This window comes from Micropterus dolomieu, linkage group LG18, assembly GCF_021292245.1.
Source record: "Micropterus dolomieu isolate WLL.071019.BEF.003 ecotype Adirondacks linkage group LG18, ASM2129224v1, whole genome shotgun sequence".
Lineage (NCBI taxonomy): Eukaryota > Metazoa > Chordata > Actinopteri > Centrarchiformes > Centrarchidae > Micropterus > Micropterus dolomieu.
This window is the reverse complement of record NC_060167.1, coordinates 26234897-26260357: the sequence shown is the minus strand read 5'-3', so window position 1 is coordinate 26260357 and position 25461 is coordinate 26234897. Positions and strand designations below refer to the sequence as shown.

Genomic DNA, 25461 nt, shown 5'->3' with positions numbered 1-25461 from the left:
ACCTCCTCTTCTTCTGTCTGCCCTCATCTTTATTAAGCTGCTTCTCGTGTCTCTTCCTCTCTGCAGTTCCTGGTTTGAGCTCCATTCCTTTCCTGCAGCAGCAGCAGCAGCAGCATCCTCACCAGCAGCAGCGTCACCTTTCCAGAAGGGAAGGCTTGGTCACTTTGCCCTCCCACAGACCCCTGGAGCGAACACGCTCCGAGCCTCCGCCCTACAGCCACTCGCCCCTTACTCTGCATACCAGCCATCACTCACACAATCAGCCCCACCTGACCCAGCAGTACTACAAGAGCGGGCTGGAAAGGTTCAAGCCGAATGCACAGCTGAGCAAGGTGAGATGGCGCAGGCGTGGACACTAGCATGCTGCACACAAATGAACAATCTAGTTAGTTATAATGCTGAACAAACTAGTTAGTTCTAATGCTGACAGTGGTGGGTCTAATAATTTGTTATCGTCAGTTGTACGCAAATGCACATTAATAAGAGATTCAGCAACTGTAAGACTTGTAAACAATGTAAAACTTGTACCTTATATTAGCCGACAAGCAAGTCCATTAAGAAGCCTCGTCTGACACAGATCCCATCGGAGGAGATGGACCTGGAGGAGATCGGATCAGGATCTGGTTCAGGGCCAGGATCCGTGTGTGGATCAGAACCGGGCTCAGTGTGTGAAGACAGCTACTGCAGGAGACAGAGCACTGCCAGCACAGACTCAGTTTACGACACAGAGTCCACTACCTCTTCAAGGGAGAGCTTGATCGAACCCTCACATTCTCTCAGTCAGGTAATAATATAAACACACACACACACACACACACACACACACACACACACACACACACACACACACACACACACACACAGAGCTTTCCCAAGGAATGATGACTTTTCCTTAAAAGAAAATCTCCTTAGTGCTTTAATATTCTTTTTGGTACTGGAAGAAGAAGTATTTTGATGTATGACCTCAGTAGCATAACTGTTTGTTTTGTGCACCTTGATGGTACTGATGATGATCAATTACCAGATTCACAGGCCATGCATGTTATGCCCTCCAATAAATTGTTTAATATTTAGAATTTTGTTTTTAATTGAATTATTGATCATGTCTACCTTTGTAAACGTGCATCCCCTGTGCTAATGTACAAGAATTCACTAGTTTAAGCCATCAGAGGGCGCTGTAGCTTTATATATACAGTGTGTGTGTGTGTGTGTGTGTGTGTGTGTGTGTGTGTGTGTATATATATATTATACATACACACACACGAGAACATTATTGTGGCAGCATACTTGGCAATGCTGACTTTTCTTCATCAGTTGCTTGTTCTAGACAAGCAGTGTTAAATTGACCAAATAATGAGTAGTTGCAGTGTACTAAAGAGAGGCATTTGACTTATGTAGAGGTTTACTCCAGTTAGGTTTTGCCGTGTGCTGGTGCTGATGAATGCGCCTGTTCTTCTCTTTACTCACTGACCTTGGAACCACAGAGGCAGGTGATCCTTAGAACAGGTCTCCAGCTGGACCCTCTAGGTGTACCTGCTCTCATTTGGCCTCACCAGCCTCTGGTTCGGACCCAGTCCTCCCCAGCCTCCACCTCCCTGCCTCCTCCTCAACATCCACCTACCACCATACCTTCCCTATCTCTGACCAGCCCTGCTGCAGACATCCAGCTACGCTTCACCACAGGTGAGGGCCACCTTTGTAATGACGAAAATATGAGCCATGAATCATTACCTGGTGATGTATTTTGGTTACAAGTCATGTACAATTGGATCATGAAATGCTGAAGGAGGAAAATAAGGTTAAGAGATTGTGTGTGTGTGTCTGTGTGTGTGTGTGTGTGTCCCTAGGTCTTGTTTATGACGCTCAGATGCAAAAGCACCAGTGTACCTGTGGGGACAACAGCCGCCACCCTGAGCATGCTGGGAGGGTCCAGAGCATCTGGTCCAGACTCCATGAAAGAGGTCTCAGGAGCCAGTGTGAGGTATAGCTCACACACAGACACACACACACACACACACATACACTACACATACTGGCAGTTGCATTCCCCCAGAGTCAGTATTATATGCAGTAAATATGTCTGTGTGTGTGTGTAGCGTATCCGCAGTAGGAAGGCCACTCTAGAGGAGCTGCAGTCAGTCCATTCTGAGAAGCATGTGCTTCTGTTCGGCACCAACCCGCTCAACCGCCTCAAGCTGGACAACCGCAAGCTGGCTGGTAATTATGATGAAAAAGCAATAATTATACTGTTATAATAATACTAATAATATAAACATCCATGACAGCTGAATGCCATAAATTATTTCCTGCAGGAATCTTATCTCAACGGATCTTCGTGATGTTACCATGTGGAGGAGTTGGGGTGAGTGCCACGCGCGCATACACATACACACGCACAGATTTCACAGACCCCCTTAAAACACAAGTCATGTGGGAATCTTTCCACTTATCTAATTGCATTACTGAACAGCAAACATTACATGGCTGATTATGCCTCATTACACAATTAAGCTAATAATGCTACAAATTGCTAATGCTATTGTTTTTGGCTAAGGTAACTTTGAAACGCAATCAGAGGCAAATCAAAGGCTGTACAAAGGTGAAATGTGGAAGAAAGGGGGTATACATAGAAACTGCTGCTGGAGGGGTACGTGCCAGTGAAACTGGATTTTATTTGGAGGGAGTGGGTGTGGGCAAACATGGGCTGAGAACTCAGGAAGATAAAATGTGTAGGAAGGGATCATAATAGATTCAGTTTCACAAGGGGCTATGAGAGAATGATGATAAAAAAGGACCTAAAGATGTTTTCTCCTCCGATATGGCGAAACACAGACAATGCCTATGAGAAACCGTCGAAGCACAATCAGAGGAGAGGCGGTAGGAAAAGAAGAAGGGGGCTGGGTGTCAGTTGATAAGACGACTGATCTGCCTGGATTTCCGGGCCCTTGGCTGCTCTGGTGGAGAGGGGTGATTGGAACAAGATGGCAAAGTCTATGATAAAAGAGAAAAGAGAAAGAAAAATTCCTTTGATTTCATTGTCCTACCGCAGCACACCACCAATGTGAGTTGTGAAACATGGACTAACATTGAAACACAAGACAAGGTTTATAAAGACAATAGATGCAACAAAGACAAAGTGGATGGGGAATAAAGAAGTCTCTCAGCGATTGTTAGTATCCACAGAAGTTAAATGTCCACTGTCAGGTTTTTCTTTTTTTATACACTTAAAGATTAATTATTCCTGTCATTTAGTGTATCAGAATAAAGGAAGTGCAGTCAAAAGTAAACTTGATCTAGTTTGATTAACGTGAATCCTCGTAGACAGAACTGCAAATAGTCAACTCCTTACTGGCCGAGCAGCTAGACCAAATAAAATGTGGTAAACCTGCGAGCTGAGGTTTTCAGGTAAAAATCTGCAATCTGGCCTGACTGGCTTTCAGTAAATCTTTCATGGGTTGAAAGTCCAGGTTTGATGAGTCTGTTAAACTAATCATAAAAAACAAAAAAATAATTTTTAAAAACATGCAGAAACTTTCTAACCATTCAAACAGAAGTCAATTTACATCTGAGGCTGACTTTTGAACTGATTTTACATATCTCCTCACTGTTTTACCTACAGGTAGATATCGATACAGTCTGGAATGAACTTCACACATCAGCAGCTTCCCGTATTGCTGCAGGATGTGTCACAGACCTGGCACTGAAGGTGGCACAGGGAGAGCTGAAGGTGTGTATTTGTTAGCAAATACCTTATCAACAAATACCATGTGCTTTCTAAAGAATTTCAGATCTGTGGGGTAAACAACTATTATACAGTATAGTAACGTTTTGGTCTGCAGAATTTAACATACAGCATATACAACACCATTACCATGTGTAAGCTTAAAGATGTGGGCTGTGGTGGCTGCTGAAAGCAGCAAGGTGTTAAAGTTTTTGCTCTCCTTTCACAGAATGGCTTCGCAGTAGTGAGGCCCCCTGGACACCATGCAAACCACTCCTCCCCTCTGTAAGTACAGCAGCATACACACACACACACACACACACACACACACACACACACACACACACACATATACATACATACCAGGAGCCAGGAGGTCTCTGTTTCAAAGGATTTATTACAGATCAGCTACACTCCTGAGCAAGAGAGAGAGAGTGTGTGAGAGAGCTTATGTCTCTCTGTCTTAATGTGTGTGTGTCTGAGTTTGTGTGATGTATTCTACCTACCTTCTAACTACCGCCTCTGCTCAGTTTCTTTTAAACTTTCAAGACACAGAGCAAAGCACCTAGATGCAAAGAACTGTGCTTGTGTGTGTATTTGTGTGGACGTGCATATTTGTGTAAGTAACCACATTCAGCTGGGACTGTGTGTGTGTGTGCTCAGCAGTGCTTCTCACTGGTTATTTATGGGACGATAATGACTTTTCTTGATGAGCAGAGTTTGGACAGCATATATGATATAACGTCCACACACGCACGCACTCAGTTTACGACCCATGCTGACACTGCTGCTTCCAACATTCCTCCATTGTTTTTCATACATCAACACTTTCTTTGCATACCTTTTCTGTAGACAGTGAGTGTTGTGGGAACTGCTGCGCCAAGTTGTGAGTTAATTTCTCTGAAATCATCTCACACGTCCTGCCAGCTATTTACACTATGTTATCATCTAAAATGTGAAGTCAATTTTATGATAAGCTTGGTTTTCTGTTTGTCACAAAATGTGCGGGTTCTGCATTTCTCGGGAGTGCAAGATTTTAGACTCAGCATAAATGTTCTAATGTGAGAAGCCATTTTTGTTTGTCAGCAGTGGAGGATGAAATACAAAACAACTTGAAATGAAACATCCTCATTTGTCATATATTTCGCAGTAAATGTTTGCCTGGCAGGACTTTCTCTCCATGACTTGCACATTAAAGTCAGGGCTGTGATTGCCACAACCTGGACTGAATAGCCACAACAGAACTGGAGAAACGTCTTAGAGGTTCCTAAGGTCCATATGGTGATTCTACGATATTAATTTGCTGAAGATGTCCTGATAAACACATGTGGCTGCCTCTTTTCCTGTCTGTTTGTCCACAGGGGCTTCTGTTTCTTCAACTCTGTGGCTATCGCTGCCAAACAGCTCCAACACAAACTCAACGTCAGCAAGATCCTCATCGTGGACTGGGTGAGGGCTGCGTGACCTGGTCCCCACATGGACCGGAATAAACAGACAAAAACACACATGCACAGGCACACAAATGTATCGCGGCCACAAGCAAGGCCCCAGAAGCAGAGCGGCCCCCTACAGTAGCACTCCTATTTGTCATTTAGTTCATTTAGGCACCGTTATCTCTGGTCTCCATGTGTGATCTCAACTGTCACGTACGCTTAGAATTGACACTGAGGCATACACACTGTCATATGAACACGCACCCGCACATATGCAGAGACTGATCCACAGCCAGGTGGTTGTCTCTGTTCACCATGTGTGTGTATATGAGCCTGCATCATGTCTTTACGCACGCCGAGCTGACATATTGCTGCATCAAACAATAATTACTACCTGCTTCATCAAAAAACCTCTATGATTTGCTGTTGAAGGTTTTACAGACCTTGCTCTCTGCATTTTATGTTTTTATTTATACTTAGAAGAAGGACAATGAAGTTCTTATAACGTTTTTTGTGATTTTTCAGTCAGTGAACAAATATGTGAATCCGTCAAGGTTTTATTCACGTGTGAAATACCTACTGCAGGGTCCTTGGCAACTTTCTAACCTGTTATCCAATCATTGTCCAGGATGTTCACCATGGCAACGGCACCCAGGAAGCTTTCTATAATGACCCAAATGTGCTGTACATCTCCCTACACCGCTATGACGACGGCAACTTCTTTCCTGGTAGTGGACACCCCAGTGAGGTGGGTAGTCTTCCACCGCCGTGCGGTGTTTTTCTGCTTTTGTTTGTGTTGTCATGGTGATCTCTGGGTCTTTGTGTGTCTCTGCATGTACCTTGATTCTTGTGAACACGATAGCTTGAGAACAACACATGAGAAAATAGCACGCTTATAACACTGGTTCTCTTCGTAGAGTAGATGATCTGAGTAGATTCTGGATATACAATACAAATATTTGTTATTTTACTCTCTAAGGATACAGAGTTCATAGAAATACCACCCATGTCTCTTGTGAAGATAGATATGTTGGCATAGAAATATTTGGTAATTACGTGATTCCAGTGGGACATTAGGGAGCTTAAGAGCCTTGTGTTTAGCATATACTTGTCAAAACAGGGAGAATTATTGTAACAATAAATCCAGGAATAATCTACAAGATTTAAAGCCCCAATTATAACCTCAATTTGGTCATGATTGATTTTCATGATCGCAGAGTCTGAACTGCGTGGGGAGAGAAAAAAAATGGAACGATATGGATATGTTATCTTGCAGCGTACAGGCGTTTAGGATTAAAATATCTTGCCAATGATTGGGCCTCAGACCAGTCGGAGCTGTCACAATTAGATCAAACTTATTATTTTTACTTACACCACTGGAATCCCAGCAATGTGATCTTGAGCTCGTTACAATATGAATCCCAACACAAAGCGCTCGTCTGCGAGTTTAATCCGCAAAAGAATTTTCAGCGTCATTTCAAATTTCTTATAGTTTTAGTGTTTTTCAGGCTTAACATAAATAACTTACAATTTAGAATATCATATTAGCTGAAAATGCTGCAAATGCATTTATCCAGTGAACTCACCGTAAGCCTATCACACTTTGATTTTGTGTATCTACTGTTTATTTCCCTAGTTCTAGTTTACGTCCGGGCTTTGGATCAGAGCTTCACAACAGGATGTGTACAGTCCAATTGCATGCTTATGTTTGAATACAGGAAATTGTGATGCCTATGAATTCTGCCTGCGGTCTTACCAGAAACCAAGTGTGATGACTATCCCCAGTCAGATGAATTGACCCCAACCCACGGTGGCATCCACCACCCATTCAATCCCCCACATCCCCTCCTCTTATTCTCCCATCCTCCCCCACAATAATGAGGATAAAATAGTCAATGTTTTCCCATAAAATCCCCTGATGAGGGACGGTACATAAAACGCTCTGCTGGCTTGGATGTGGCTTTGCCTTAAGTGGCCCCTCAACCTCTGTTGAGCAGTGTGGTAAACCTCTGGAGTCTCGCTGTCCCCCGTGTAGGTATATAACACACCATGGGGTAGGGGTGTGATGTCATAGCCATAACAGAGAGTGCAGAACACCACACAGAAACCAGTGAAGGCCTAATCCAGTCCAGCAACTCTTGAAACATGAAAGAGAGAAAGAGGACAGAGAGGAGCGCAAGAGACTTTGAGCAATAGCAGGAATTGTGTGTGTGTGTGTGTCCATGTGTGTGTGTGTGTGTGTCCATGTGCACGTGCGTGTGCATGCGGGTACATTACCAGTTGGCAGAGGACAGGAGACCTCATGTGTTTTTCGTTTGCCCTGTGAACATCCCGTCCACTGAGAGAAGAATGGAGACAGACGCTTTGCGATGCTCGTCAGCATTCTTTCAAACATCCTCTCACACCCATACGCACATACGCATGCACGCACACACAAAGGAAATTACCACGCTTTGTTGCCAAGAGTATGTCAATTCACCTCTTCAGTCTCCCCTCAAACTGACACATTGACTGATGGTGAAGGGCTTAGAGAACAGCTAAATGGCTGCTAGCAGGACTACAAAGAGAGAGGAATCCTTAAAACTTCTTTCCAAGATCCGGGCCTCAGTTCACTCTCTGGCCCAAATATGTGAGGTCAAACTAAGAGAACCTCCATTGACTCTGCCTGGCATTTGGGAGGATGCGCCAATCTCAATACAGCTAAAAAGAATTCACTAAAATCATTGACAGTAGTATACCATGTATGTTTTATTAGATGTGTCATACATACCAAACCTATTAAACTTCCATATACAAAACACACAGCAGAGAGTCATTCCAATTATATACAAACAATATATTTTCAATATATAAATAGAACATTTCACAAAATACCGAATGTGATTCTAATGCGTTGTTTTTTATATGTCAGGCAACAGTTGCCAAATGTGAAATATTTCCCAGTATAGCTGTAGCCTAAAGCTTGGGAATCATAAACGGGTGTAGCTCTGTTGTGGCTCAGAGTGATTTATAAGGCCATTTGACAAATTGTATCAAAATCAAAATGGAGGGACAGGGGTGTTGAATTAATAGCCATCCGTCTTTCATTTAGGAATCATAATCACTCCCTGGTGTTGCCTTAAAGACATTCAGTCACTTTTCCTCGATTGCTGCAATGCAAGGTTTTGCAACAGGCATGCTGATTTTTTGAACATTTGACACAAATCTGTCATCGTCACGCAGTTTCTCAACTTTCACTGGGACTCATTAACTTTCTTGACATTCCCAGAGTCTCACTCTCTCTCTCCCCTCTCTCTCTCTCCCTCCATCCAGGTGGGAGCAGGTGCAGGCGAGGGCTTCACTGTGAATGTAGCATGGACAGGGGGTTTGAACCCCCCCATGGGTGACGCCGAGTACCTGGCTGCATTCAGGTAAAGACTGAGCTCAACCTGTCTCTATCAGCCACATTATATTTCATTCCATACTGTAGTGCTTGACAATTTAAAATCTAAAATTAAGGGACTGTTCTGGTGTTGTGGCATTTTCAAGCCAATTTGCTACAAATTAGGTACATTTGCATACATCACTGTCGACCATTCACAAAAGCATAACATGGTTTTAATATTGGTGAGTATGTTTCAGTACCTCAGAGGCCACCATAAGTTATCCACCACTGAGAATATTACATTGGTATCTTATACCTTATCAATTAGTTTCATGACAGTGACATGTGTCCGGGCTGATGCGTTCAAGTTGGGGTTGAAAGCTCTGTGACAGAAGGGTCAGCAGCCAACTTTTTAAAATGCAACGATTAGTTGTTTACATATTAAAGAACAGTTTGCAGGCTACCAGTAGGTCACTACGTGTTGCTGACAACACAAATGCATTTCAGTCCAGTCAAATAGATAGATGCCCCTCTTCACTCCCACACAAAACAATAATTTGCTAGTCAGCTTTCAATCGAATGAGTTCCATCATTGTCAAGGTTGTGATTGTATGCCATCAGTGAAGCACTTAGTTACACAGTTAGTAAGCTAGTATAGCTAATAAAACCACCAGATACACAATGACTGCAGAACATGGCCAGGTCAAGAAAAGGCAGAAAGCACTTTGCTTTCATGAGGAAAATTCTCACCAATGTGAATCACAAGTGTGTGTGTCAGGAACACAAACGTCATTATTTTTCTGGTTGAAACCCACTTCCCATCTTCACTGCAACACCTGTAAGATATACTTTTTACTGTATTATCAAAGTTCTTCAGTGTAAGCAGGTGTCTATTGCTACTGCCAAAGCACAGACACTGACACAGGAGTATGTTATGTCTCAAACATTTTATTTGGTCCTCTGTGCACTCACACATTCTCCAACATTAATTCATCTGTACAGGCCGAGCTTCTGGCTTCACAGCTCGCTCGCTCATGCTGGTCTCTTCCCATACAGTCCTTGTTACAGTCCGACAATGTTTCAAGTGCAGTCACTTCCAGACACTTCGGCTGCCTGTGTGTAAAACAGGCAGACCAGTAGACATCTGAGGTCCAGCACACTACTGCATTAAACGTAGAGCACAACTAAACAACAAGCAGCAGCTGAGATAGTTCTCTCCCTGGCACTGCTCACCTCAGCCACGTTCCCACCTCTCCCACCTGCACCTGAAGGCCAACCACGCCCACCTTCACAATAAATTATAGTGTAATGTCGGATCTTGTATTATCTCAAGCAGGTTTTATATCTGATTCCTGATTTCCTCTGAGAAAAAAATGGTTGGCAGTAATCTAATAATGTCAACAATTTATGTCAAATGGACGAAACATTGATATGGCAACGCTATAAAAACAAACCAAACACTGATGTGTTAGTGAAACACCTTTGCACTCACCACATTTTTCATTTCATTCAAGCTATTTTTTTCCTGAATGAATAAAGTTTCTGCTCCGCACTACTATGAACTGAAAGAGTGTTTCCGTCAGCAACACTGGCTAGCCGCCAGATGATTAAACAGTATGTGAGCTCTACCCAATTCTGCATGCAGCAGACACAGTGGGTGGGCCCCTCGTCAAAGGAAAGATGCTAATGAGCTAACCCATACTGGCAAAATCCATAGAGCCAATAGGCAGGCTCGGAAACACTAAGTCCAGTGTTTACTGGAGCACTGGATGCTAATTAAGAAACAACTAGTCTTTTCCTGAGAATGCGTCTGGTTTTGGTATTTTTCCTCCAGTTTGGGAAATGGCAAGTGTTTTCATGTGCAAAACTTCCTCAGTTAACCACACTGTAGTACTGTACTGTATTGTGTGTTACCCCTAGCAACTTTGTCCTGTATCAAAGCTCTTTGTAGGAGTCTCCTGGTGGTCCAGTGGTTTGAGGCACATACCATGTAGCTCTGATGTCCGGGGTGCATATCCGGCCGAAGACTTTTGTCACATGTCATCATGGGGAACAACCCCATGTTTACTGCCACTGTCAACTATCTAATTAAGGCAAAAAATTTCCACAGTGATAGCATAAATGTTATTTGGATTTGCAAAACTGCAGCGAGATAGTCAAGAGTTTTCAGAAGCAAAGTGCATAAAACAGCACAGGAGGGATTTCTGTAAAAACATACACAAACAAATGTTCAAATAATTTGTCAGTGGACTTCGCCGTCATTCTGTGCATTACGTGGTGCTAATAAATGCACAACACACTACAGACAAAATTTAATGCATCATTGGTTCACGTTTATGCAATTAAGTATCTAGTCCGGTGCCAGTTCTGTAATTCAATTTGAAAACATGATTTAGACGGCGGGGTGTTCCAGACTGTGTGTTTCTCTTCGGCATGGAACAGAAAACTAGCCAGAGTGTGGTTGTTGATGATGTGTGTCTGTTTTTGGGTGTATGTTAGTGACAGGGGAAATATTGTGGTCGAGAGTGGTGGTGGGACTCTAGTACAATCAAGAGAAAGCTCAGCTGCGTTGAGATTAAGTGTCATGACGTAGTGTGTGTGTGTGTGTGTGTGTATGGAGGATTACTAAGGTGGTCAGAAATGAAGGTCAGTCTAATCACCGGTAGCACTGCACATACATAAAATCTAGTTTCAGAGGAAGAGCATGAGTATGTCTTTATTTTAGCCTGTTGCTTAGCATGTATGTGTGCATGCACATATTTTCATGTGCATTGCTAGGTGGCTACTGACGAATGACAAACTGGAGGAGAGGAGAGCAGAAGAGAGGAGAATAAGTGGGGGGTGCATTGTTAGGGAATCCAAAGGCGGCGTAATTAGGCCCAATGGATCCCAGATGGCTGGCTGTCAGTGACGTGAGAAGAGGGACGAGCGCCTAATAGGAACCAGACGCACACAAACGCCTTTGAACTGCCGCTGCGAGAGAGAGTGAGAGAGAGCGAGAGAATCAAACGCGGCATGGGCTGTGCGCTCTTGCTAAATAACTGGCAGCAGGAGAGGAGAGGAAGTGAGGAGGAGAGCATAGAAGCGAGGAAAGTGGTCTCCCCTGAGTAGAGTGTACACTATGTGGGCTTCTCCGTCCAGATATGTCACGGGTCTCATTTTTATCTACGTGTGTCACTTGCAAAAACAGAAACCTTTCAGCCACTTGCCTAAAGTTGTGGGATTTCTTTAAAACCTTTGCTTGTTTTTGAACTTTATATATCAAGGAAAGAGCTTGCTCTTTTTTCCGCTGTGCTCTGCTTCACATTTAAACAGTTGCACACACTCACACCTGGGCGCTACCCCACCTTCTAGTGTTGGCCACGTACCAGCAGCGGATCGAGAACAGAGATCAAGCACTTGGAACATTCAGGCCTTTGATAATTTATCTTTCATCATTTTCAAATGGATGGAGTTTACAATGAAGTAAATGGCTGCAGTTAACAATCCAGAAAAGTCTTACATTGGACTAGTGGTCGCAAATCAATCACCTCCACTACGCAGTGATTCTGTTTGTTTTTGTTTTTTACTTTACAGGCAACTTATGATTCTATTGAATACAATAAGTAATCTTTTTAAATCTGTTCTTACGTTAAATCAATCCCACAATGACTTCCTCCCTTGCATTATTATATTGTATTCACTGATCCAAGTTCTGATTTTTTTTTTTTTTTCCACAAATTATAAACACCTGTTGAAAACTTGATTTGTAATTTCAGCTAGGCCACAGGGCTTGAATGAAGGTAACATACGATACAGTACTTGGTTTACAGCGCGCTGTTTCCTCTCTCCCTCCTCAGAGCCGTGGTGATGCCCATTGCCCACGAGTTTTCCCCAGATGTGGTGCTGGTGTCAGCTGGCTTCGATGCTGTGGAAGGACACTCGTCACCACTGGGAGGCTACAAGGTCACGGCCAAGTGTAAGGCTCAGTCAGCCACTCTTTCACATGTGGCACACATTCACATACTCGCAGACATCCATCAAACTTATTTATACATATATATCTATCTTTTTGATATTTATACATATCTATTTTTACCTTAGAATCAATATCTGGTTGTTCTGCATCTTATTTTGAATGCAGTGCAATAGCAGTTACCAAGCTTAATAGGTAGCTCCAACTAATATTTGGGACAAACTGCAGAATTATAAAGGTTTAATTATAAAGGGTGGCTATTCCTCACAGACTGTTTTCAGGTGGATAAAAATCTACAAAGCAGGAAGCACCACTCTGAACTAATTATGGTGACACCGACATGTCAACGTTCACAACAGCTTTGTGAGTTAGAGGCTGGTGTGGAAAATGACTAACGTTCACCAAAACTTAAACGTTAATTGTTTAATCTCGTTAATCAATATTTAGTGAGGAAGTCATTTTCTGGCTTAACCTGTGTATGTGTGTGTTTGTGTGTTGCTCTCTACCAGGTTTTGGCTTCCTGACCCGTCAGCTGATGTCACTGGCCGGGGGTCGGGTGGTACTGGCTCTGGAAGGGGGACATGACCTCAAAGCCATCTGTGATGCCTCTGAAGCCTGCGTCAGCGCCTTGCTGGGCATGGAGGTGAGATGTGTGTGTGTGTGTGTGTGTGTACCTTACATGTGTGTGTATCTGTGGAGATACACAGTATGTTCCACCCTCTAACCACTCACTTTGGGTTGTGTCCCAGGTGGAGCCTCTGTCGCAGTCCGTGTTGGACCAGAAGCCTTGTGAAAATGCTGTCCAGTCGCTGCAGAGAGTCATCCAGGTTCAGGGTGAGAACTGACATCTCAACACAACACAACCTGTAGCATCCAGAGCCCTCAGCAGCACGTCAGTGAGAGGGTTTGCAGCACAAAATATATACATACATGAGTCTGCAACACAATGTGCTGACCAGTGTGAGAATAGTCTATGAAAGACAGCACTCCAGTTTTCATCCTATATGCCCATGGGAAGATGTTTTTTAGTCCTTTCCAGTTATGCAAACCCTCCGCTCACCTGCAAAGCTCAGAATGGGAATCCACCGTTACCAGCAATTACCTCTAAATTAATTCCAGACTTGCAACCTGACTAGAAGGCTCGTCAGATATGTTCTGAACGGGTTGCTGGGCAGCAGTACAGGCAAAAACTGTAGGGCTGCACTGGTGCTAGTGCTTTACTGTTGGAAGCACTTAGAAACAAGTCAAAAGGTGACAGGTTTTCTCTGCCTTCACTTGCTGTTTCCATTATTCCTCTAAATTTGTTGCCATCTTTCTTTATCTAACCTGCAACTGAACAGTTTCTCCTTTACTCTCCTCCACCTCCTTTATCTGTCTCAGTTGCCTTTACTTCCTCTAACACCTTTCAAATGTCACAATAAGAGAAAAATATATTTTCAACAGCTTCAAAGAGAAATCATTTGTTTTGGCCACGCTGTTATTGCTCTTTGGTGTTGGCTTAAGTACATGCTTTATTTGAAGATGAGACATTTTATATCTTTATATCTTTTTATGTGAAGATGAAAACCATATTATCATCATTATCTCGTTACTGCTGTTTATGTTCTCCCAGACGCAAATCCAAAAAATGTGTATACGTGTATTTTATATATGGATATAAATTACTGTAAAGGCCAATATTGTTTTACTTTTATATGTTACTCTATTCTAATATAATTTTAATGATTTGTTATGTTCTGTGTGTCTAGCATTTAGGGATTACATACTTTCATTTTCATTGTACAACCTTGTGTTGTATAATGGTAAAAAAATTACCTTGATCCTTGAGAAGTACACCTGTTACTGTGGTCCAACTTATTGTTACACCACCATGTTCACCGCTTATACATAGGAGGATTGTCACGTCAATTTTTATTAATGTAGCCCCAAATCACACAGGGCTTCAGCATCCTCATGTTTAGACCCTCAATTCAGACGAGGAAAACTCCACATAACATCTTTAGCGTAAAATAAAGGCACCTCAAGAAAAACATCAGGAGGTGGGATGGCAAAAAGTCAGAACAGTTACATGTTACAGTTACAGGGGTTTCCAGTAAACATATCAGGGCGTCCAAAGAAACTTGAAAAACTTTAAAATCTGAACTGAACAGATGTTTGCTTTTCCTACTACCGTGACGCTATATTTTACATAAAAACATTTGCATTTTGATTTAAAAAATAATTATTGAATATTTATCAAGTTAGGGAAATCTTTTTTTTTAATTTTTTATCCACGTTTCTAGTTTGATGATTCCATCAGTTACAATTAACAGAAAATAATTCTATTTTCACTTGAAAGCTGTCGAGTCCTTTTTGCATTTCCATTCTCTATAGCTTTGGTCTTTTTATTGCTCCACTTAGCACCTCCCTCTGTCTCCTCATCCCTCCTGCTCTCTGGCCACCTCTCCTCCTTTACACCCCTGTCTCCCATCCCTCCCTCCAGCCGTCCCACACACAGACAGACACGCACACACGGCCGCCCTGGCTCCAATTATCTTCAAACACTTCTCTGGCACACGACCTTCGCAACATCCCCTCTTGATTGCGCACAAATGTTATCCCAACCAAATTAGATTAATTAAAAATATTTGCAAAGCCACAAGAATGTTAAGCCCATAATTTAGGCCTGGGGTGAAATATATGTGAGTTGCATGCACAGCCAGAACACACACACGCTCACAGATGAACCCATTTGCAAACACTGATTGATTTTACTTCCACTGTGTGTCACAGAACTCGGGCCTGGAGACCCTGAGAGAACGGATTGAATTTGAGTTTACATTTCTGAAATGATCAGCATGGATATTTAGACCACGGGCTGTTTATATCACAGTCAGTGCTTATATTTGGATCAAACGGCTACAACTGGCGGATCAAACACCAAAGGACTGCTTTTTAATAATGCAGTACAGGCACTTCCCTCAAGGAACAATTCAGGATGAAAACAACACTGAAATACCGACAACTGAGGCCATTAATCTTTCTCTCTTTCTCCGTCCTTCCTCCTCTCCCTCTTTTTTTACCTTCTTGCTTCCTGCAGGTGAGTACTGGCAGAGTGTGAAGGATTCTGCCGCCACGGTGGATCTTTCCTACCTGCTGGCGCAGAGACGGCGGCTGAGACGAGACTCGGACAGCGAGGCCATCAGCGCCATCGCCTCGCTGTCGATGGGAGCTATCACCTCTGACAAGTAGGGACGACATCGTGTTTGATATCTTATGCTTTGGCAACATTTCAATACCGCACTTCGTGTATCGTAACATCCTTCTCTTGTTTATTAAGGAAACAGCCGGAAAAACTAACAGACAAAGGTGATTCCCGCTGAAGAAGGAGTCTCCTGTCCGTTGCCTTCAACCAAGTCTCAATGGAAACAGACAAACACACACACACACATAGAGCTATGCATTTGGACATCACAGGAAGCAGGTGTCCTCCTGAGTTCGACCACTGTATTCATCACCTCACAAAAACTCCTCCACCTGCATTACTACTGGCTGCAGTCTGACCACTCTGATTCAAACACACACTGAGGAACAACATTCATATTCTCATGACGGCTCAACTGGCTTTTCCTGAAGAAGAACTGGCCTCTGAGCTGAGAAAAGGCTGAAAAGAAAGACAACCAGATTAATGAAGGATCGTCACTCTCTTGTAGCAGTGGGAGCTGAGAACATGATGTAGCATGAACACACACTTGACAAAGCGCAGCCCTGCAACTTTAAACATTCACCTTGTGGAAGACTCCCACAAGGCCCGCGAGAGGCCGCTCAGACTCTCGTAACCTTGAAGGCAGGGTCGGAGGTTGCCTCGGCTTACTGGAGCCAATCACTCAGAGCGGAAGGAGTCGTCCCCGCAGGACGTGCCGGTGAAGGAGAAGGAGAGCAGACATATCCTCTGCACTTAAAGCGCATCCCGCTGTGATGACGTCATTTGTCTGCACGTGACAAAGATCCAATGAAGGAAAAGTTTCTGATCATTTTGCACTGTACTGTTCTGTAATGTGAACCGGACAAGATGGAAGAGACGCAGCCACATCGGCCATGTTGACAATCAAACATCTTGTTTGCTCTTATTTTTAGCCTATTTGAATATTCATTCGTTTGACCTGTGGCACACATTTTTCTGAACATCAGAACGAGATCAAGTAAGAGTGAAGCTACAGTGAAGACTGAGATACATATGTTTTATATCGTTTTGTATGTCCACATATTTTCTTAAATCTTTTTTTCTTTCTTTCTTGGCCGGTCGGTCGAGCACATGCAGCAAAACTGTAGATCACTGCAGTTATTGTTATCGCTCCCCAGCAGATAAAAGGCGACACAGCAGTCTTTGATGAAACGCATCTTAAATGTGTAGACATACTGTAGTTTGCATCGTGACATTTGTTACAATGAAGAGCTAATACATCTAGTCATTGTCGTATCAATATCAGGGGAGAAAGTAATCACTCTGAAACGCTCCTTAAAGAGATTCTGTATACGTCAGCAAAGACAGAAATCACCCATGGTGCCTCAGTGCTACTTGAATCCTCAGAAATGATTGTATATGTGACAATGCAGAGCCCACCTTCTCTGTCAGGAAATCTCTTCCAAAGACTTTTTGACAATCACACACTTAAAGTGCACTTACAGTGCCCTCAGGAAGGTAGGAGTGACTTGGGTCTTAAATTCTGAACGTAGATAGTATTTAAGTGGACCAGTGTTTCTATCAGTGGATGAGCATTCCTGCTGTATTTTATAAATGTATTTTATTCTTTCATTTCTTTCATAACAAGTACGAACTGAACTTTGTTCGTCACTGACATAGCGGCGTTTGTCGGGGACGTTTTGCTCCCCCGGACCAAACAGCGACATTTTAGCAGTAAAGATGAAGCGATAATACTGAGATAGTTGAATATCCACACAGTACAATTGGACACAGGTTAAGCCCAACCAAAGTTTATGAGAACAATGTGCCGTTCCTGGACTGGCATGGCTTAAAGAACTTCAAAGACTTTGAGTTTGTGAATGTTTCTTTTTTCTATCCAAACAGTTGAACAGAACTAAAAGTACAGGACGGATATATAAACAAATTCATTTCTCAAAAAAAAAAAAATCTACATTCAGATTCTGTGTCTTTGAAGTGCTCTTTGCATGTCTAACACAATATTGACGGTGCTATGGATTTTTTTAAGACAGTATGTTTGCTTTCTTTCTTTCTTTCTTTATGTTGCGTTGTGTATGCAACTCAAAACCTGTCAAATATTTGTACATGTAATGAAAATGTGAAAACAAGTGACGGTGAGAGAGCGCAGAGCAGTTCCAGCTGCATATCATGTAGGAAAGTCCGACAGAGGAGTGTAGCTTTAAGTAATTTTACGAGAACATTCATGAGAGTGACCTGACCTATGTAATGTCTTAGATATTGTCTTAATTAATGCAAATGACTGATTTTTGTATTTGATATCAAAAATTAACCCTGTGCGTACTTAGAGACCAAATTATCAGCCCGCGTGCCTTGAAGTATCATGTTGACCAACCTGTGTGAGGGTAGCCTTAACAAACTGGATAATTAAAACTGCAGACAAAGTCCAGTTTTCTCATTACTGACTCTCATTTTGTTTCTGTACAGTGTAAATAATGACTGGGTTTTTTTTTGTCTGCCTTTGTCTTTTCTACTATTTTTGTTTCCCAAAAAATCCTTATTAAAGGTAAATTATATACATTTGAAAAAGATAATTCATTTATTCTTGTATTATTTTATGAGCAATTCACTACAGCCTCCTCACATCTGAATTACTACTAAATGCTAAACACGTAATGCATTTTTCCTTAGATTATCAAAAGATTACACTCAAATACAGTATTGAGAAACGTTTTATTGTCCACAGGAGCTGACACAATAAAGATTATCAAAAGCAAAAAAAACAGTACAAAAGAAACATGATCAAACAGTGGACTACTTATGGTTTCAAATGCATCCTCTATACTATGGCTGGAATCACTTCATCATCACTTTTATTTTGGCATTGTTTAGTACAAAAAATACTCACAGCAAGTTTGCAAAGATATTTCTTAAAGCTGCAGGAAAAAGACGTACATTAATCAGATTTTCGTGCATTTTAAAATACAACTTTCTGCAACGCTCACTATTAACTGAAGTGAAAAGAAGCAGAAGAGTAATAGTGGCTGAACTGTGATCAGTGGTTTAAGACATTTTCCCATGGACATTTTTCATTATAGCCAAGTGTAATGCATGAGCAGAGTTAAAGTAATACAGTGTGCATACACCAACTTCACAAACATACACTTTAAAACCCCCAAAATACACAAAAAGCTATCCAGTTACTACAGCACAACAAAGTAGGAGATCTGCGATTCCTCATGCTCCTCTTTTTCCCACAAGACTGTGCTTTGAGAACCGGAGCGATTAGCTTATTAGCATTTTAGCTGTAAACATTCATTGGCTGTGACCGCCCTCTAACCATCACTGTGCCATTATCATTAGTCATCTTAATGTCTGTCTGGCAGTGAGTCATCCGATGTGAAGAGTCACGTGGATGGTGGTTATCACGGTGTTACCCAAGGCACTCGAACCAGCAGCCATTTTGTTTCATTGTCAACGCAGGCCAGCTGTTTGTTATGTTCTTGTTTTGATCATTCAAAATGTTCAGCGCTTGACTGTCATGTCTCCTCACCGGTGTTTCAGAAACACAAAGTGAAAACTGTTAGAGTCAAGCTGCAAGAATACATCTCGGTGTCATGAGTCGAGCACGTGTCCAGAGAAAGAGAAAAAAAGGGTGTTTTTATAGATCAAAAAATGGGGGATTGTCTGGTGAGGCAGGAACAAATTTCTTCTTTGAATGTAGAGATTCCATTTGTCAGTTTTCTGCAGAGATGAGAAACAGAGATGAGTTAACATTCTAGATAAGAAGACATTTCGAACTGGTGTATCATTCTGAAGCGATGGCATATTTGTGCAAACGTAACTTTTTGAGATGTGTTGTTGAGGTTATAAAGTGTGTCTGCAAACAAACAAACACTTCTGTTTAGCGGAAAGTGGAAAAGTCCCTACAGCTCCTTAACTTCTCCTCTCTTGTTTTAACAAGCAAACATTTCATCTGGAGCCTTCTCGGTTCTCCCTAATTACAGTGTGCCTTTCTGTGCTTCAAGAAAGACACACAGAGAGACGAAGTTCAGCATGAAAGAGTTAGACATGTGTTTGTGGGTGTCATCCCATCACATGAGTGAATGTGGAAATTGACAGCTTTAAGTGCAGGGTAACCTCTATTCAATGCTTGCATCTGCTTTTTTGTTTTTTACACAAAAGTTATTTTTGAAACACATTTATCTGTTTCTGGTTATAAAATATTTTTATAAGTTACAATAACTAAGACTTTCATGAAATCAAAACCCCATTTTGATTATATTTGTGGTCTGCATTTTTTCTGCATTAGCCATTCAATGTATTTAGATTCAATAATTACCTCCCTATATTGTAGTTTTTATTGGTAGCAGCGGAGTCCGCCACTACTGCACTGGATTTACAGGAAACTCTTTCTGTTCATCTTACACTTAAAATGATTGAAACTTTTATTTTGAATTATCTCTCTTTCTGTTCCTCTGAATTGTAGGCACACGTAAATGTTTGACAGATCCTGATGCATTTTGAACCCATGTCATGTGGTGTTTTGTTGCCTACGTGTCAAACCAGAAGTCATTCCTCCATGGCTCTCTATCCCTGCAGCTGTCTGAGCAAGGCCAACACATACAGATTCATCCTCAAGCACATATGCATTGCAGCAGTCACACTAATATACACCCGCACACACAACCCTGCCACCTGCGCTCGGCTCACGGTTTGGCTCTCTAAAAATAAAGATAACTATCAGAAGCCACAACTTCTGGATGAGGCTTTTAAAACGCAGATGAGCCGCGGAGGATTTTACATCTGGTCCCAGATCAGTCCAGAGTGAAAGCCAGAGATTTAATATGCACACAAGAGCATCCAACAGCAGGTCGGTCCAAACTGTAAAACACACACACTATAAGAGCCAAGGGTTCCGGCAGAGGAAAGAGCAGTGACAGGCATTTTGATTATAGTATAAACAGAAGGGAGAGGATTGTTTTTTCCAACTCAAACAGAACAATCCTCTCAATCTCGTCCCGAGCCAGACACCCACACTTCCTAAAATTATTCTCATCAAAATTCACAAAACTGTCCACTGTGCATTCATGTCCGTGTGTGCGCATGCTGCAGACTCTCAAGGAAAATATTAAAGCTTCTTCTGCACTGAAAGTACAAAATAGTAGGTATACTTGTACTTTTAATGAAGCATACTGATGGTGTAAACCCAGGTCTAAACAATTATCTTATTTTCTTTTTAAAAACTGTGTTGGGTGGACAAAATATCAGATGTGCAATCCAACACACCTACATGAATTACAGCCTTAACACAGTCTCAACAAAAACTTAGTATTTACAAACTTTGATATATTATCAAGTGTTCCAATATTTTGTCCAACCCAACATACAAACTAACACAGAGGAGATGTGGATAAAGAGAAGCATGATTTTTAGAGGAACTTGAAAAGAGACAGCAACTTTAATATTTGGACATTCTGTGGGGATCTTTGATCAGTTTCTGTGTGAGTGATGCACTACTACACATGTCATTTAACCCATGTCTACACACTTTTAAATTACACCACACACACAGTCTTGCACACATTCACACTCTGTGTCTTTGATGTTTCTCAGCCTCTAACCTCATCTCTCTCCTAAACCTAGACATTCAGGTCAGTTTCAGGCCTTAAATTTCTAGCACTTTCTGTGTCGGCCCCTGCAGAGCTGATGATAACAGGCAGAGCAGGCAAAGTGGTAGGTAATAACTACCGCGCTGCGTTCAAGGACACACTGCTCCACGTGCAGGGGCCTTGGCATTCCATCCACATCACTGACTGGAGCCCTCGACGTCTGCTGCAGAGGCCACTGGAGGTTCAATAATAACACAGAGTGGAACACCTGCAGTGTGCACATGGCCGGCGGCTGCATGTGTGTGCGTCTGGACAATGTAATGTGCAGTATATATACGTTGTATGCAGCCTGTGTAGTAGTACTTGTAGCTAGTATCACTTGTGCTTCACTGATTCCTGAAAAGTGAAAAATGTGTGTGTATGCCTGTCATAATTTCTGTCTGCTCAAAGATCTGTCAGTGTGTTTGTGTGCGTGTCTGTGTGCTTGTTTGAAATGTGTTTACCCAGACCTGTCATCTACCTGATGAAAAAGTGTGTATTTCCCTGCAGCACAGATTTATCTCTACACGGCCTCTGCACCTCGTCACATTTCAGCCTGTCACTCTTTCTTACATTTAAATGCTTATCTTGTGTGTTGTCATTTTATTTTGAAGGACCTTCAGGCTGGCTTTTTACAAAAATGAAACTGTAAGCCTTACAAAACAAAAACCAGGAGATGGGAGAGATACGATCACTGAAACACCATCTGTGAGTGTATTCCTGTTTACTGATCTGCAGGTGTGTTGACACACACATACACATACACATAAACACTCACATATGCTTGTGCACGCTGCTGCACATGTAATTAAAGCTCATTACATATACAAATACACACCAGTGCACGCATACATGCGCAGACACACACCCACACACACACACACACACACACACAGGCCCGTGCACATGACCCTAACCCTGGTACACACACCTTCCCTAATACCTCACAACTGTTTCCAATCTAAAGGTTCCTGCTTGTCTGGGCCCCGGCGGGGCCTGATTGCACGATACAAGATCCTGAGGAGAGAGGGCAAGGCTGCAGGGGAGAGAGAAAGAGAGAGAGAGAGAGAGAGAGAGATGTGCCTCCACTTATTTCTCTTCACTCTCCCTTTCTTTTCCTCCTTTCATGCTGTACCTGTGCAGGAATCTGGTGTCTGTTAAAATGTTTGACAAAAAACAGACTCTGTGTGAAGTCGGTCCTACAGATTCTGGAAGAAAACATTTGTCTTATATACATCAGAGGTCTGTCAAAGCTGAGGAGTTTAGATTGTGATGATGATAAAGTGCAGTTAGTACCATTTTAGTTAATAAAGTGAAACAACCACAATTTCTTTTTCTTTAAATCAGTGCTCAGGACCTATTGCATTAATTGTATTTTGATCTTATTTATTGTGGCCATGACTTCACAGAAGCGTTGTTACTGATGATAAGAGGACTAAACGGTTTATATACATGTAGGCAGAGAGCTTTGTTCATATACTGGGAGTATACAGTTCATATTTCTTTTACTTCTTTTTACTAATATTTTAAAATTATTATTTGCAGTATATCTCATTTGTAATTTTTTATAACATTTTGTGAAGCATTTTGTATTACAGTCGTACATGATATATTCTATACATGTAAGTTAAATTTATTTTCATCTGGTTTTTAGTTTTTTTGATTATTATTATTTTTTATATATTTATATTAATTACTTTTATTTAACAGGAAATGTCTCTTGACAATGACATCTGCAGGAGTCCCACACAAAATGTCAAATAACAAATAACAAAATAGTTTTCACAAACAGAACCAACACGCGATTTGATTCGATAATTTACTTTATGTTATCTGAGCTACAAAACATTTATTAACTTAATCAGTTTTATGTAACAGACAACTAAATATCAGTCAATAATTAACAGAATATTATACTTTTCAAAATAAGTTCCGTTTTTTTAATGTCACTACTGAAAATGATGGGTTTGGACAAAATATATTCACACTAGAACATCAGAATTAGATATTTAATTTGTAATATAATATAGCTTAGGTGATCTGTTCCAAAATATTGTCATATACCTTGGAGAAATGTTTTGTAGATTTGCATAAAAATGTCAAAAGTTTCATATATATAGACAAAGTTCATGGTATATTCACACACCTGAATGCAAACTTTATAGTTATAAATATGAAAATTAACAAGTCCTGTATGTAAACAGAGGCCCACTTTGTATGTGTTGATGTGTGGTAATCGCACACATTTCAACTGTTTACGATTCTATTGAGATATTAGATCTTATAGCATTTATAAATGTGTAAATTATATGTTTATGAACAATTATAATTGTGCAACAATTTTTCTTTAAATTCTTTATCCTGAACCCGTCTGTGATCGAGACATCCAAAGAAAGCCATTTCATAATAGTATGTCTCACAATGATTTATAAAGTAAAAGTTTAGAACATGTTGATCTTTGCTTTTATTTTAACAGGGTACTTCAAGAGATTTTTTAATAAGTGACCGGCACAGATTTGTAGATGTGTTTTTTTTTTCTGCCTGTGTATTTTGTTTGTGAAGTCCATGTGCGGCATTTATTTGTTGAGCTGAAAGGCTTAAAATGATGTACTGACACACTCTTGAGACTATTTTGAACATGGAAAAAAATACTAAGTCACATTAAACATGTCAATGTGCCGATGACATGGTGAGTATGGAAGTGTGTGCAGGATTTCTGCATGCGATCGTGCAAGTATTTGTACACAACTGTCTGTGCAAGTGTGTGTTTTTTGATATTTTGTCCATACCTGAGGGGCTGCGGTGGAGCGTCTTGTTGCACTGGACTAAACTCTAGGACAGACAGGGGAGAGCAGTGGAAGTGGAAACAATGGAAGGGAACAGGGTGAACTCAGAGAGTAGCAAAGATCCAACTGGTGTAGAGATGGACTGAACCATTACGGAGCGCATAGATCGAGCAGGAATGTGCGCAAAGGTTTGAGATGAAAAGGTTAAGATCAGATCGAAAGAATTCAGAGGTCAGGAAATGGGTGCACACACAGACAGAGGTGGTGGGGTGAACATATGGAAACGAGGGGGAGAGAAGTTTGAAGGGATCCTAATGGCTGGTGGACATGGCCCAAGCCCCCTCCATCCTCCAGACGGAGAAGGCATAGCTCAGTCTTTCGTGGGCCAGGTAGTTGCAGCTGGCCAGCTTGGCATCCATCTCATCGCTCTGCAGCACCTGGTAGAGGAAGTCGATGTAGCGTGAGGCCAGCTTCAGGATCTGGATCTTGCTCAGCTTGTCTGAAGGTAGCGTGGGGATGATCTTGCGTAGAGAGGCAAAAGCGTCGTTGAGGGACTGAGTGCGTTGACGCTCCCGCACGTTGGCGATGACGCGTTGAGAGTGGAGGTCCTCAAAGGGCTGGTCAAGTCTGGGCCCCAGCGACGTGGGGGCCAATGATACAACTGTCGAAGGACTTTTCTTTGGCCTCTTCGGCCCAGATGGCAGCAGGCTGTTGGGGCTGCCGGTGCTGCTCTCCTCTGCCTGACCGAGACTGTCCTTCTTGGGGTAAGGGGAACGTTTTCGATTTCCTTGTTGGTGGGTCTTCTTCGACCCTCTTTCCAGTTCCTCTTCGCTGGCCCCGAGACCTCCTTCAGGGGAGTTGGTGCAGGACACCTCTTCTCTCATTGTACTGTCCACCAACAACCTTTCAACCTCCACTGCAAAGACAGGGCGCTGTGATGCCCTCTTTTAAACGACAACAAACTTGAACTTGACAAGCCTGTGTAACAAAAGTCTTCTCTTTCGTCAAAGAAAGTTACGGCTTCTGAAGCTCCATCGGCTTGGACGTCGCTCTGGCTGTTCTGTTTCCTGGTTACCTTGTTAAATTTCTCACTTTCACATTCCCCTCTCAACCTGGCAGACAGAACAACAACAAACCATCTGACAGGCAGGTCCACCTCCGCCTCTTTTATACCCAAACGCTAACCCAGGGCCTGCGGGCAGTTCTCTTTGGCTAAACGGACTTCCAGAAGGCGTGGTTCGGCCTGAGCCAAGCAGAGAAGTAGGAAGTGTGCGTTAGCTGGGCGGGCGATAGAGGAAGGGGGTAAGTGGCCCTCTCAGCCAATAAGAGGTGCTGTGTCTAATGTTGCAGAGATGTCTGAGGCTTTATGGGTTCCAGATTTGGGCTGGAGC

The 25461-nt window shown here is 42.1% G+C and overlaps 2 protein-coding genes and 1 long non-coding RNA gene across 7 annotated transcripts in view; 1 reads left to right on the top strand and 2 right to left on the bottom strand.

Annotated features, from left to right (window-relative positions):
* LOC123987320 (histone deacetylase 7-like) overlaps nucleotides 1–18227 on the top strand; it is a 47202-nt gene extending 28975 nt beyond the window's left edge. For 4 of the 5 annotated variants that reach the window (XM_046076085.1, XM_046076089.1, XM_046076088.1 and 1 more), the window contains 16 exons: nucleotides 67–332; nucleotides 539–784; nucleotides 1485–1683; nucleotides 1848–1981; nucleotides 2097–2217; nucleotides 2313–2362; nucleotides 3620–3727; nucleotides 3951–4006; nucleotides 5083–5170; nucleotides 5783–5902; nucleotides 8467–8564; nucleotides 12358–12476; nucleotides 12983–13116; nucleotides 13223–13307; nucleotides 15553–15700; nucleotides 15793–18227. In XM_046076085.1, coding sequence (XP_045932041.1) covers nucleotides 67–332; nucleotides 539–784; nucleotides 1485–1683; nucleotides 1848–1981; nucleotides 2097–2217; nucleotides 2313–2362; nucleotides 3620–3727; nucleotides 3951–4006; nucleotides 5083–5170; nucleotides 5783–5902; nucleotides 8467–8564; nucleotides 12358–12476; nucleotides 12983–13116; nucleotides 13223–13307; nucleotides 15553–15700; nucleotides 15793–15835 — 2015 coding nt within the window. In that variant the 3' untranslated portion in view covers nucleotides 15836–18227. The remainder of the gene's footprint in view (nucleotides 1–66; nucleotides 333–538; nucleotides 785–1484; nucleotides 1684–1847; nucleotides 1982–2096; nucleotides 2218–2312; nucleotides 2363–3619; nucleotides 3728–3950; nucleotides 4007–5082; nucleotides 5171–5782; nucleotides 5903–8466; nucleotides 8565–12357; nucleotides 12477–12982; nucleotides 13117–13222; nucleotides 13308–15552; nucleotides 15701–15792) is intronic. The other variant, XM_046076086.1, reaches the window with a different exon arrangement.
* LOC123987321 lies at nucleotides 2791–13396 on the bottom strand. Its single transcript, XR_006829090.1, has 3 exons — nucleotides 13206–13396; nucleotides 12320–12425; nucleotides 2791–2991 (listed from the first exon to the last, which is right to left on the bottom strand). It is a non-coding gene; the product is annotated as an uncharacterized LOC123987321 (long non-coding RNA).
* Nucleotides 18228–24234: 6007 nt separating the features above from the next.
* On the bottom strand, nucleotides 24235–25109 carry LOC123956566 (twist-related protein 2-like). The gene has a single exon (XM_046028827.1). The coding sequence runs from the start codon at nucleotides 24952–24954 to the stop codon at nucleotides 24382–24384; it is 573 nt and encodes a 190-aa protein (XP_045884783.1). The 5' UTR covers nucleotides 24955–25109; the 3' UTR covers nucleotides 24235–24381.
* Between the last annotated feature and the right edge of the window lie 352 nt (nucleotides 25110–25461).

Excerpts from the sequence above, each read along its gene's own strand:
- LOC123956566 (XM_046028827.1), bottom strand. The coding sequence starts at position 24,954 with ATGAGAGAAGAGGTGTCCTGCACCAACTCCCCTGAAGGAGGTCTCGGG.